General features: G+C 40.7%; 1 protein-coding gene and 1 long non-coding RNA gene across 26 annotated transcripts in view; both read left to right on the forward strand.

The window, feature by feature from the left end:
- Positions 1-14095, forward strand: part of LOC146397887 (uncharacterized) — a 419652-nt gene that overhangs the window by 226364 nt on the left and 179193 nt on the right. The window lies entirely within an intron of this gene.
- The window catches only part of TTC3 (tetratricopeptide repeat domain 3), a 126340-nt gene that overhangs the window by 56182 nt on the left and 56063 nt on the right, over positions 1-14095 (forward strand). For all 25 annotated transcript variants that reach the window (XM_084992065.1, XM_084992079.1, XM_021070969.2 and 22 more), the window contains 6 exons: positions 534-618; positions 4648-4782; positions 5435-5515; positions 8037-8149; positions 10355-10475; positions 12758-12880. In XM_084992065.1, coding sequence (XP_084848191.1) covers positions 534-618; positions 4648-4782; positions 5435-5515; positions 8037-8149; positions 10355-10475; positions 12758-12880 — 658 coding nt within the window. The remainder of the gene's footprint in view (positions 1-533; positions 619-4647; positions 4783-5434; positions 5516-8036; positions 8150-10354; positions 10476-12757; positions 12881-14095) is intronic.

The raw sequence follows: 14095 nt of genomic DNA on the forward strand, positions 1-14095 counted from the left end.
ACTGGTACTTGGTGTCAAAAACCTACACCTTTAGCGTCAGAAGTGGTGTCAGAAAACACCACCTGGAGTACCTGAGTCTTTCTAAGCTTCACCAGCATCGGAGGTCAGACCTTTTGAAACAGTTATATATTATTATTCGATTTTCACATGAGCTGGAGCATCGTTACAGTGTTTATTGGGTACCTGTCTTGTTTCAGGACTTTGTTGTTACTGGTGACTGTAGATGTATAACAGTGTTTGGGAATCAGCATTAACCCCCCCCCCCCCCCGTTTCTTCTGTTTTTCTCAAGAGCTATTCTTCCATATCGTCTTTATAAATCATTTCATCTATTCTCCCCCACTATCACAGGAATTTTTATTGGATTTAGAGAGTAATTTAAAGATAATTGGCATCTTGGTAATATTCCTATTTAGGAACTATGAGTCTCCATTGACTTAGTGTTTAAAATGACCTTCAGTAAATAATAAATTTTTTAATACAAGCAGGATTGTTTTATTTTAAAATAATTGAAAACAGTGCTTTTCTCTTTTAGTTCTGATTCACAAGGGAGTTTACCAGTAGATTTGAAAAACATCTTGGAGAAACAGTTTTCGAAATCTTCCAGAGCTGCACACCAGGTAAAGGCAAAGGTTTTGCTGATGGAAAAGCAAAGTCTTTGAACGTAGCATTTTTCACAAGAATTATGTCTAATCATTTACATCTCTACTATTTTAAAGATAATTTTAGTTATAGACATATAATTTAGTAAATGATTGCTAAGAAACCAAACTGTCACTGATTTAATTCTTTTTTTTTTTTTGCCTTTTTGTCTTTTGTTGTTGTTGTTGTTGCTATTTCTTGGGCCGCTCCCGCGGCATATGGAGGTTCCCAGGCTAGGGGTCGAATCGGAGCTGTAGTCACCGGCCTACGCCAGAGCCACAGCAACGCAGGATCCGAGCCGCGTCTGCAACCTACACCACAGCTCACAGCAACGCCGGATTGTTAACCCACTGAGCAAGGGCAGGGACCGAACCCGCAACCTTATGGTTCCTAGTCGGATTCGTTAACCACTGCGCCACGATGGGAACTCCCCTAATTCTTTTTTTATTTTTGCCCCACCCATGGCATGGGGAAGTTCCCACAGTTGCTGCCTGTGCCATACCTGTGGTCATGCTGGATCATTTACCTGCTATGCCACAAGAGAACTTCCAAACTATCACTGATTTCAATTTTAACTTGATAATTGTGTGAACCAGAGATGTAACTAATGGTTAACCCTGCAGAATTGTTTGCTTCCCAAAGATTTAGCAGGAAGAAGCAAATCTTCCTAAAGATGTAAATATTTGGGAACCTTTGCTTCCCAGAGTTTTAACTATTAACTATTTTAAGATTTAAATAATTTTTAAAAGTTTAAACACTTGTGGTTTTATTACACTTACTATAAGCCATTAAAGAACAAACTTTTTCTTCTTTGACTTACCGGATAATGCTATATAAAATTTTTCTGTGGTATTTAGTAATTAATGAAAAAATCTACATTAAGGGGGAAGAGAGGAATAGGCAGAGCACAGAAGATTTTTAGGGCTCTGAAAATCCTCTGTGTGATAATATAAATGATAGATATAGTCACATATTTGTCCAGACATATGGAATGTACAAAACAAAGAGTGGATCATATGGTAAATTATGGACTTTGGGTGATGACGATGTGTCAGTGTAGGTTCATGCTTGGTTTAAAAAAGCATTCACACACATATACATACACGTACATACTTACCCACACAGACGCATACATAAAAAGCCACACACCCACCCACACATACACATAGACACACGTATGTACACACCTACACACTTATATGCCTACACACATGCATACATGCATGCATACACACACACACACACACGTACACACAGAATTCTGAGAAGAATGTGAGGGGAGGAGGGTAGATGGAAATCTCTGTACCTCCCTCTCTGTTTTGTTGTAAGTCTAAAAGAAAACATCTTAATGCGAAAGAGTACATCTAAAAGATTAAAGGAAATTTATCAAACTAAATGCATGTATTAAAAGAACAAAAGACATTTAAATTAAAGAAGCATTCATCCCCAGAGCTAGGAAGAAACCCCAAAGGAGAAGGAGATAACAAAATAGAAAATAATGAAATGGAACAACACATAATGAAGGCTCCACAAAACTAAAAGTTGATTCTTTGGCAATGTAAGTAAAATTTACACACCAGGACAGAGACTGATTAAGAAAGGGGGAAGAGAAGACACAATAAAACAATTACAAGGATGAAGAAGGGTGCCTTACTATAGACCCTTGAGTATTACAAATACCATAGCAAAATACTATTATGAACAACATTATACCAAGAAAGCTGAAAATACACACAAAATGGACAAACGCTTAGAAAAATCCAGCTTATAAGAACGGAGTCAAGGGAGTTCCCATCGTGGCGCAGTGGAAACGAATCTGACTAGGAACCATGAGGTTGCAAGTTCGATCCCTGGCCGTGGTCAGTGGGTTAAGGATCTGGTGTTGCCATGAGCTGTGGTGTAGGTTGCAGACACGGCTCGGATCTGGCGTTACTGTGGCTGTGGCGTAGGCCAGTGACTACAGCTCTGGTTAGACCCCTAGCCTGGGAACCTCCATATGCTACAAGTGTGGCCCTAAAAAGCAAAAAAAAAAAAAAAAAAAGAAAAGTCAAGAGGAAATAGAATTTTTGGCCGCCCTACAGCACCTGAAAGTTCCCGGGCCAGGGATCAAACCTGCACCATTGCAGCAACCTGAGCCACAACAGTGACAGCACTGGAAACCTTAACCTGCTGTGCCGCAAGAGAGCTGCAAGAACTAGGTCTTGATGGACTCTAGAATTTATAGAATGATAGCCAGTCACCATCCCATCATTGAATGCCTGTAGACGATGTGTTCCCAGGGAAAGATCTCTCTTGGTTAAATGGGTTTCCTAAGTCTGCTTTGACAGTACAGTGCTTTATGTAAATATAGTTCTGTTTCTTCTAAAATAAAATGTTGGATTTAAAGTTAACCCCTCAAAGTGTGTATTAGCATGGAACACAGTGCTTATGTAATATGTAGGTCATTTTAAAATTCAGTAATTACTTTAGGTATGTATGACAGATAATCTTACTAAGGGCTGCTGGAATGTAGCATGTTTCAAGCATTTTTAATCGTTTTCCTACAGCTTTCTAGTTAGTTGCATTTTATGCTTTTAGCATTCTTAGAATTTCTAATGGTTGGAGATTTTTAAATTGTCATTTTTATTGACCTGACTGATTCTAAAAACCATGAAGAACTTAAAGAGATGAGAAGATCATTTAAATCAAAATGATCTGTTATTTTTGAACCTTGGTTTGTTCATTCAGCACATGTTTAGTTGGCCCTTGCACATGCTGAAGACTGAAAGGTATGTGTGGTGCCAGTCAGCCCGCTTTCCTGCAGCTTTCAATGCAGATCTTGCGGCAGATGATCTGTTTCCTAGAATGAAAGAGATTAGAATGGAATCAGTTCCTTCAAGGCCAATTAAACTAGTAGTTGCAGGCACTAGCCCATCATTTCTGTAGCTGTTAAAATTCCTGTCTTAACATAAATATGGCTGTCACGGAGCTTTTTTTTTTTTTTAATTTTCCCACTGTCACGGAGCTTTTTAAATACTGTGTAGTAAAGACCAAGTTTATGTGAGAGCTGCTCTTTGCCATGTGTATTCTGGGGGAAGGTTCCCTTAAACTTTGATTCATTGGACAAGAAGCGACAGGCACTTTTATTACTGTGTGGCCAGCCTGCTTTCCCTGTGTGCTTTTGTGCAGTGGGTTCTGCTTTCGGATCCTCACTGATCCTTAGGAACAGTGAGATGTGTCACTTACTTGCATTTCCTGTTCCCTTGAGCGTGTACCTGTGTATGGCAGGGTGGGAGGAGATCAGGCGTAACCTCTAGGCTTGCCGTGCCAGTCTTTATGAAACGTTTTGTGTCTTACAGTTATTGCCATGTAACTAAAATTTAATTTCACATAATAATGTATGCACATGTATATTCAAACCAGAAGTTTTTTCTCACTTTATTTCAGGGTACATTATAGCATTTTTTTTCCTTTATGCTCTTTGCTTTGCATTTAACCTAATAATATCTTTCCCAATAATTTTATCTAGTTATATTCAAGTATATGTTAGGCAGGATTAGATTGAAATACCCATTTCTTGCAGAGAGTTAAGGTTTGATCCATGGCATGAGGCAGTTGTTAAAATCTGATAGTGACCAACAAATTGATTGCTTGTTCTTATTTGATTGTTTTGGTCTCAGCCAAATAATTCACTCATTTAAATGATGGCCAGTGTTCTTTGTCTCTGCTTTTAAAACTTGCAGATACTGTCTGTTTTGTCTGGAAAAGTGAGCAAGGCTTCACACCATGTAGTATAAAATGAACCACCCTTTCTTGTCATGGGCAGCACTGGAAGTGTTGGGATTCGGATGGTGAAGCAGTACCTTTTATTTTCCACTTTAAGGGTGCTGTGCTGAGGAAGGAGCACAGTGCATGGAGGGCAGCTTTGGGTATTTACATGTTTTATGGCCAGTTATACTTTGGCATCATAAGTTTTCGACTAAACATGTATAACTCTGGATTACTGAAATAGAATTTCTTTTTTGCAGGATTTTGCTAATATAATGAAAATGCTGAGAAGCTTAATCCAGGATGGCTACACGGCTTTGTTGGAGCAGCGCTGCCGCAGTGCCGCACAGGCCTTCACAGAATTGCTCAATGGCTTAGATCCTCAAAAAATAAAGGTTAAATTGCCCCTCCTGTACCTTGTCGGTCAATGCTAATGCCTTACAGATGAGTGTAGAGAAAACCAGGGCTTTGATTCATTGTATATTTTAGACCCTGTGAAGATGGACTGAATCTGCTCCAGGTTGTGAGACGCAGATAAGGCTCTGACTCAGCCTTTGTGGTTTCACGTAGTATACAACCCAGGTTTGGGCTCTCCTCGCATTAGAGTTTGGTGTTCCTTAGAACTCCTGGCTTCTTCTCTTATTAGAGTACTAAATCGAGGATTTGGACTCACTTTAGTCACATCTTCTTATCTAAAAAGAAGGTAATTAGGTTAGTGGTTTATGCAAGGTTGCAAGAGGGCAAATAACTTAGTCTATTACTAATATCCATTATACACAAAAGAATCTGACCTCAGTTTTCTCATCTGTCAGCAACCATGCCTTCGAGGAACTCTTGAGACAGTGATTCTGTGCTTTAAATACTTGATGGCAGTATAATTACATGTCTTTGCAAAGTGTATTTTCTGTTTCTCTTTGGCCTTTATCCCAATCCTAGTGATTATTAGATGTTATTATACTTCTTTTACTGTTGTGGTTAACGGGTCGGCACGAGGCAGATTGGGCAGAATCATGTTCAGATGTTTAATTGGAGTGCTTTTATTGACAGCAATTGAACCTGGCCATGATTAACTACGTCTTGGTAGTCTATGGACTTGCCATTTCACTCCTTGGAATAGGACAGCCTGAGGTAAGATGTGTAGATAATAAACCATTAAAATATACTGTTAATTTTAGAAGACCTGTTGAAATAGTTTTCCCATTTTGGCTTATTTCCTTCTGGGTACTTTTTTCTTCTCTTCCAATTTTATTGAAATGTAATTGACATATAACACTCTAAGTGTATAGGTTTAAAGTGTACAGCACGATTTGACTTAGGTATGTCGTGAAATGATTATTGCAGTTAGCTTAGTGAGCACTATCTGTATTCTTTCCTGATAATTTTTTTTCTGAAATGCCTACATTTATGTTATTTTTTTTTTGAAAAGAAAATTTGGTTTATGTTTACATTAGAAAAAAGTAAAAGTGCTAAAGTTATTATCTCTTAGTTCTGGATAGTAAGTACCTGGGTATTTTATTATTTCCCGGAGTGTGGGCTTCTTATAACACACATATGGGTGTGAGCACACGTGGTTTCCGTTACTCAGGGTCCTTCAGGGCTCTCCTGGAAAGCTTATGTACCTGCACTGCTCAGATTTATACTTTGCTTTCCATGGTTTTGCATTTTTGATAAAAACTGAAATGGTTCTAGAATTACCTCAGGAATAAACAATATCTCCTTTCTACCAGCTTGAGCTTCAAGCTTCCTAGGCTGTGTGAAGGTGTAACCCTAATTGCCACCTGGTAAAGAATTATTCGTCTTTCATGTCCCCTCTCTCAGTGCTCCATACAGTACCTGTGGTTCATTTTTCTTGTGACATCCTGCTTTCCTTGGACTTGATGTGACAGATGAATGTCTTTCTTTAGGGCCCCTCTAATTCTCTTTTCTCATAGATTGTTGGAGACGGGCCTGAATGATCTCAATTCTGTTCTTGACGGAGGAATAATACTTTACTCTGTTGTGCCTTATCAGAATTGAAGACATAGTTTATTACATTTTTTATTTACTTTGAAGTAGTGAGACTGATTTAAAAAAAAAATCAAATGGGTGTGATAGAACTTAGACATATTTAAAAGAATTTCATTTATTCAGAGTATCCCCTGAAGCAGTGTATTTTACTCCAGAACAGCACCTGTTGAAACATTTTTGGAATGCCTGCTTTGGAACCAGCCTCAAAGCTTCTTTTTTTTTTTTTTGGTTTTTGGTTTTTATCTTTTTAGGGCTGCAGCCGAGGCATATGGAGGTTCCCAGGCCTAGGGGTCTAATTGGAGCTGTAACTGCTGGCCTACACCACAGCCACAGCAACGCCAGATCCAAGCCACATCTGCAAGCTACACCACAGCTCATGGAACACCAGATCCTTAATCCACAGAGCAAGGCTAGGGATCGAACCTGCAACCTCATGGTTCCTAGTCGGATTCGTTTCCACTGCGCCACGACAGGAACTCCTCAAAGCTTCTGTACACTTCATTTTATATCAATGTTTCTTTTTTTACCCTCAGTGGAATTACTAATATTGCTTTGAGCTGAGTGTCTTGGATTTTTTCCAAAACAGAGTTTGTCCTCAGCATGAACGTTTCCACTGTTGAGAAGATTCAAAAGAATCTGGAGTCCCCGCTGTGACTCGGGAAACGAATACAACTAGGAACCATGAGGTTGTGGGTTCGGTCCCTGGCCTCGCTCAGTGGGTTAAGGATCCGGTGTTGCCATGAGCTGTGGTGTAGGTTGAAGATGCGGCTCGGATCTGATGTTGCTGTGGTTCTGGTGTAGGCTGGCAGCTGCAGTTCCAATTTGACAGCTAGTCTGGGAACCTCAATATGCCGTGGGTTGGGCCCTAAGAGGCAAAAAAAGAAAGAAAGAAAGAAAATGTAGGTTCTGTAAAGCTTTTACTAACAGGTTATTTTTAAGACATAACATTTGTCTTATGTCACCAAACATTGTGCCAACATCATTGGAATTCCTATGATCCCAAGGGAGCAGTATGTACTAGGAAATGTGTTAGGGTGTGTTTGTATCCAGATCAGTCTTTTTACCATGAATTCACACCTCTTAGTGTTAGCCAGCCCACACTGGGCCCTTCCCGTGGGTTGGTGAATGCTCATTTGGTTGGTTGTCTGTGTTTGGTGCCAACTTTTCATTCTGGAGCCACATCATTTTGGTTGTGTCTCTTAGTATCCATATGGTCCAAATTTATATAACTCCTAAGAAAATGAAATGCAGAAGTTGTAATTTTGCTGTAGAAATTTGTGGATATATGATTGTTTTTAATGTTACACACAAAGAATCAGCCGTCATGGAGTTCCCGTTGTGTTTCAGTGATAACGAACCCGATTAGTATCCATGAGGATGCGGGTTTGATCCCTGGCCTCGCTCCATGGGTTAAGGATCTGATGTTGCCATGAGCTGCAGTGTAGGTCACAGACGCAGCTCTGGTCTGGGGTTGCTGTGGCTCTGGTGTGGGCTGGCACCTGCAGCTCTGATTCGACCCCTAGCCTGGGAACTTCCATATGCTGCAGGTGAAAAAGAAAAAAACAAACAAAAAGAACCTTCAGGTGAAGGCTGTTGAGAATCGCTCTTTTTGTGTAAGTGATCACTGTCCTTGTTCCTGAAGGAATTATCTGAGGCTGAAAACCAGTTCAAGAGGATGATTGAGCACTATCCTAACGAGGGCCTGGACTGCCTGGCCTACTGTGGGATCGGAAAAGTGTACTTGAAGAAAAACAGGTCGGTGGAAACCCCATCCAGTCGGTTAACTCCCGCAAAGCCCGCCGAGATGTTGATTCCTTTCACGAGTTATTTTGGTATCTTCCCTGTGGCACGCTGTTATAATTGTGCTTATTTTTAAGACAGGCCTTTCAGTATTAATTATTAAAGTGAAGCCAGTCAACTCAGTTCCGAGTGCTTTCTAATTTTGAATCTAAGAAGGAAGTCAATAACAGTAATTGGACACAAATGACTTTATATTTTATCCTTTAGTATATGTTATTTATAAATGCTGACTGAATTGATTAAAAAAAAAAGTAGTGCTTTACAGGTCTGATTGTATGATTTTTTGGTTACATACCTATTTCCCCTCAAAACTTGTTTGAGGATGGTTTTACTGTGAAGTTTATATATGTTTAAAGACATCATGAGTTAGGAATAAAAATCTCTTTGCTAAACCTATAGTTGAAATCCTTACGCCAAGTTTACTATGTAGCTGTTCTCTAATTGTTTCATGTCTTAGCTCAATAAATGGCTGTATGACCATTAGGGGACAGGATTATGAATTGAGCTTTAAAAACAAACGGAAACCTTCCTGTTCCTGCCACTCGTACCCCATACAGTGGTAGATTACTTTTATAAAGAAATAATTGTTGGGAGTTCCCTTTTGGCACAGCAGGTTAAGGATCCTGTGTTGTCACTGCAGTGGCTTGGGTCACTGTTGTGACACAGATTCAATCCCTGACCTGGGAAGTTTTGTATGCTGTAGGTGTGGCCCCCACACCCCCCCCAAAAGAAAGAATTGTTGACTGTTTGAATATCATTAGTAACTTAATTATCCTTAAATTTTCATCTAATTGTTTAGAGTATATTTTGGGAATCTAGTCTTGGAGGAAGCCAAGAACACCTTTAAATGTCGAAGAAAGTTCTCTTACTTCCTAAAGCTACTGTCTGAGCAGCTCAGCTCTATTAAGAAACAGGGGAAGGAGTTCCCGTCGTGGCGCAGTGGTTAACGGATCCGACTAGGAACCATGAGGTTGCGGGTTGGGTCCCTGCCCTTGCTCAGTGGGTTAACGGTCCGGCGTTGCCGTGAGCTGTGGTGTAGGTTGCAGATGCGGCTCAGATCCCGCGTTGCTGTGGCTCTGGCGTAGGCCGGTGGCTACAGCTCCGATTCAACCCCTAGCCTGGGAGCCTCCATATGCTGCGGGAGCGGCCCAAGAAATAGCAACAACAACAACAACAACAACAAAAGACAAAAGACAAAAAAAAAAAGAAACAGGGGAAGTGAGGGTTTAGTTACTTTCATAATAATAACAAATGAAATTAATTTCAGAGTTTAGCTATAAGTTATTTAGGACATAACCTGTTTAATGCAGTGGTCCCATGCAGATATTCACAAGATTTGGGAAAATAACATAAATGTGTAACATCGTGGGTGTTACGGTAAATGAAGAAGTATTTTGTCGTTTTGGAAGGCGTTTAAATTTTAATTTCAAAATAATACAGTTTTGGGGTTCAGCGTCTAATAATCTGTTTTTTGCCGTTGTAATGTGCAGTTTCTGGTTTAATGTCCTGCTGTTTATGACTGTCTTAAGGTGGATGGTGGTCTAGCTTTTCTGTAGGTGAGGTCTTCTCTACCCAAAGGCAAAAATGAGTTCTTAAGTGGGGAGGTCGTTGCACGATGAGAGAGCAGGGACCCCTCTTTTTTCTCCAGTCGGAAGCAGAGGCACACTAGGATAACTTAATGATGCAATATTTTGATAATCTTTTACTGAATGGACTGTGCGAATCTGTTGACATTTTTTTTAAAGCCATGAATCAGAACTAGAACATTTCATGTTTATAGTTAAAAGAGTTTACATACATATTTGTTCTGTTAAAATAATGCGCTGCTTTTTAGTGGAAGAAAGATGTCTTGAATACATGATCTCTTTAAAAATTTTTCAGCAGAGAGCTTTTACTGTAGATGTCCTATTTGAGTCAAGTTTAAGAGCAATTTTTCTATATATGATTGTTTAGCTGAAGTAGAGCATAATTGTTGCTCTACAAGAATCTACTTTAGGAGTTCCTATTGTGGCTCAGCAGTTAAGGACCCGACATTGTCTTCTGTGTGGTGATTTATCAGATGTACTCTTGCCTCTTAATCTTGAAATCTGTGCCTTGTTGTGGGGAATGAAAATTCGCATCATGCCTTTAATGCCGTCTTCTTCATAACTATGACTTTAGATTTCTGGAAGCTCTTAACCATTTCGAAAAAGCAAAGACCTTGATTTGCCGCCTTCCTGGAGTGTTAACTTGGCCCACAAGCAATGTGGTTATTGAAGAGACTCAGCCAGGGAAAATAAAGGTAACCACCGTTCATTTCTGTAGAGAGCTTCTTTCGAGCCGTAAAACCGTCTGCTCTCGGACTCGGGGAGCAGAAGACAGGGAGGTCAAAGTACTCTGTCCTCAGGTCCTCCGCGTGCACTGCCCCTCTGAAGACTGGTGAGAATCACCAGCATTTACTGCCTGTTCCCCGTGTGCCCGTCCCACACCTTGCATTTATCCTCACCTTTAACCATTATGGCAGCCCTCCGTGACGATGGTTCCCGTTTTACGGATGCAGAGGATCACTCTCAGAGAGGCTGAGTGATGAGCTCAAGGTTCAATAACTAGGAAACAGTGGAGCTGGAACTTGAATCTAGGCATCCTGACTTCAGAGCATGGGTTGTTAATCAGTGCGATATACTAGTTACACTTAGAAGTGTCATTGTTTCATCATGGATATGGAGCTGGAATTTGAAGACTGAAAGTATAAATTCAGTCCCATATCCAAAAGCCTAGAATTCTTCACCATTCTGGAAAGACTACATGATGTGAATTTACTGGGATAGGCCTTTGCTTGTGGTGAACTGGGAATGTACTCTGAACTCCTTTTGGTCGAAGCTTTTAAAAACACAGGAAACAGCTTTTACAAATAAAGAATAAAAAGACACTCTGATTAAAAGTAGCCAAAAGAGGAGTTCCCGTCATGGCGCAGTGGAAACAAATCCAACTAGGAACAATGAGGTTGCGGGTTTGATCCCTGGCCTTGCTCAGTGGGTTAAGGATCCGGCGTTGCCGTGAGCTGTGGTGTAGGTCACAGGTGCGGCTTGGATCTGGTGTTGCTGAGGCTGTGGTGTAGGCTGGCAGCAATAGCTCCGATTGGACCCCTGGTCTGGGAACCTCCATATGCCACAGTTGTGGCCCTAAAAAAGACACAAAAAATAAAAGTAGCCAAAAGCTCTGAATAGGCATATATGCTAATAAGTTGTATAAATTATAGACATGTAAAGTGTGTTCAACAACAGCCATCAGAGAAATGGAAATTAAAACAAGATGCTACACACCCACTAGGGTGGCTATAATCAAGAAGGCAGACAATTGCAAGTGTTAGCAAGGAGGTGGAGAAATCAGTACCCCCCCCATACATTGCTGATAGGCTTGTAAAATTGCTTTGGAAAACAATCTGGCAGTTCCTCATAGATTAAAGATAAGAATTCCCACATGACCCAGCAGTTTCACTCCTAGGTATATACAGAGACAGGAAAACATACATTCTCACAAAATTTTATAACATGAGTGTTCAGAGCAACATTATTCATAACATTCAAAAAGTGGAAACACCTTGACGTCTATCACCCGACGAATGGTTAAATAAATGCAGTATGTCTATAATTGAATATCATTTGGCCATCAAAAGGAATGAAGTACTGACACATGTTACAACATAGATGAACCTCGAAAACATTATGCTGAGTGAAAGAAGCCAGACACAAATGACCACATGTTGTGTGCTTCTGTTTATCTAAAATCTCCAGAACAGGAAAATATATGTGTAATGACAGTCAGTAGATTTGTGGTTTTCAGGGGAGATTGAGGGAAGATGGGAAGGGATTGCTGATGGGTGTGGGGTTTCTGGCTAGGGGGCGAAGATGTTCTAAATTTAGGTATGGTGGTAGTTGTACAACCCTGTCAATGTACTAAAAAGCGCTGAACTATATACTTTAAAGGTATGAATTATATGGGATGTAAATTATGTCTCAACAAAGTTATTATAAAAGATAAAACATAGGGACTGTTGGCATGGAGGCATGGGATCTGGTGATAACAGGACGGGGTCTTGGGGGCCTCTGGGCAGTGGGAGAATTCTCCAGGGAAAGAACCACAGGTGGAGGGACTCGGGGAGACAGCCGTCAGAGTGCTAGGATCCTAGGTGAAATGACACTGGGAACAAGGAGAACAGTAGAGAGTCGTAAGGGTTATTCTGCCTCATTTGACTCCCTTTCAATGCTCAAAGGAGATTTCTGAGAGCTGCATGTTGTCGAGCAAGGTTTGAGAATTATAACACAGGATAAAAGTTTGATTCAGAGTCTGAAATTCTGAAAGAATTTTCAGTTCTTTCTTCCCATCTTCCTCTCTAGACTTGTCTCTCTGTCCGCCTCCTAGAAGGAAGAACTTTAAACGTTGTGTGTCGTTCTTGGCTAAAAGGCATTTAGTCATTCCTATGCTGGAAATATTTTGACGGCAAGAGCTTATTGAAATCACAAGCATTTTATCGATGAGTTAGTGCTATGATAATAATGTCATTTTTGTATACGTTTGTTGTAGATGCTGTTAGAGAAATTTATTGAAGAATGCAGGTTCCCTCCAGTGCCGGATGCCATCTGTTGCTATCAGAAGTGCCGTGGATATTCCAAAATCCAGATATACATAACTGATCCAGACTTTAAGGTACTTAATGAGTGTAGAGTAGGACGTTAACTTGTGGAATTCTGCCTTAAAATGGATTCAGAACAGATTTGGTAATTGGAGGCACCCAAGTTCTCTGGCTTGTCATTTTTTTTTTTTAATGTCCTCTTGTCCACCCCATCCCCTGGGCGTCTTCATCATCTCTCCCGGGGACCCAGAGCCATTGAAATAAACACGAGGGCAGGGGTAGTGACCTGAGAAGACAGGCTAGCTAATTCCATTTCCCCGTTCTAGCCACTGTTCCTTAGGAGCACAGGAAACAAAGTGAGGTTGTTGCCTCTGATTTGTTGCAGTTCTAATTTCTTGTAAAATTTGACTCCAAGAACCTGAAGGCCATTGTGATCACTGAATTAAATAACTCCTGGAGACTTAAGTCTGAGACGAAGTCTGGCAACATACTGAGTTGGGCTTGGTTTATTCAAGAGGATAGAAGTTGCAGTTCCCGTTGTGGCTCAGTGGGTTAGTGGCACATAGTGTCTGTGAGGATGCGGGTTCAATCCCTGGCCTCAATCATTGGGTTAAGGATCCAGTGTTGCTGTGGCTTTGTTGTAATGCACAGCTTGCAGCTCTGATTCAGCCCCTGTCCTGGAAACTTCCATATGGCACAGGTGTGGCCATAAAAAAAAAAAAGAGGATGGGAGTTCCCATTGTGGCTTAGTGGTAACAAACCTAACTAGTGTCCATGCAGGTTCGATCCCTGGCCTTGCTCAGTGGGTTAATCATCTAGCGTTGCCGTGAGCTGCAGCATAGGTCACAGACGCAGCTTGGATCCTTCATTGCTATGGCTGTGGCGTAGGCCAGCAGCTGCAACTCTGATTCGACCCCTAGCCTGGGAACCTCCATATGCCATAGGTGTAGCCCCAAAAAGAAAAAAAAAAAAGCTGCCCACTGTCCCTAGTTAGAAGATCAGATGAAATAAAGCTTATAGAATATTTGATATTGTAAAGGATAATACAGTTATAAGCTATGGAAATGACTATGTGTGTTTCCAACACTAGGCATTCTGGCATATAGAGGTATTATATTCCCCCATGAGGAAATGTGATATCCAGCTATCCGTCTGCCAGGTGAATGCAGACGGCTCGCTCTTTACCTTAATATGTGTGTGTTGCGAGTGTGTGTGTGTGAGAGGAAGAGAGTGGGGATGTGTGTATTTCTGTCTCTGTAGACACCTTTTAAATGCAAATTTCAAATTGT

This window comes from Sus scrofa, chromosome 13, assembly GCF_054392235.1.
Source record: "Sus scrofa isolate SSC_HxYL_T2T_F1_AM1 chromosome 13, Sscrofa_HxYL_maternal_Yorkshire_Landrace_v2.0, whole genome shotgun sequence".
Taxonomy (NCBI): Eukaryota; Metazoa; Chordata; class Mammalia; order Artiodactyla; family Suidae; genus Sus; species Sus scrofa.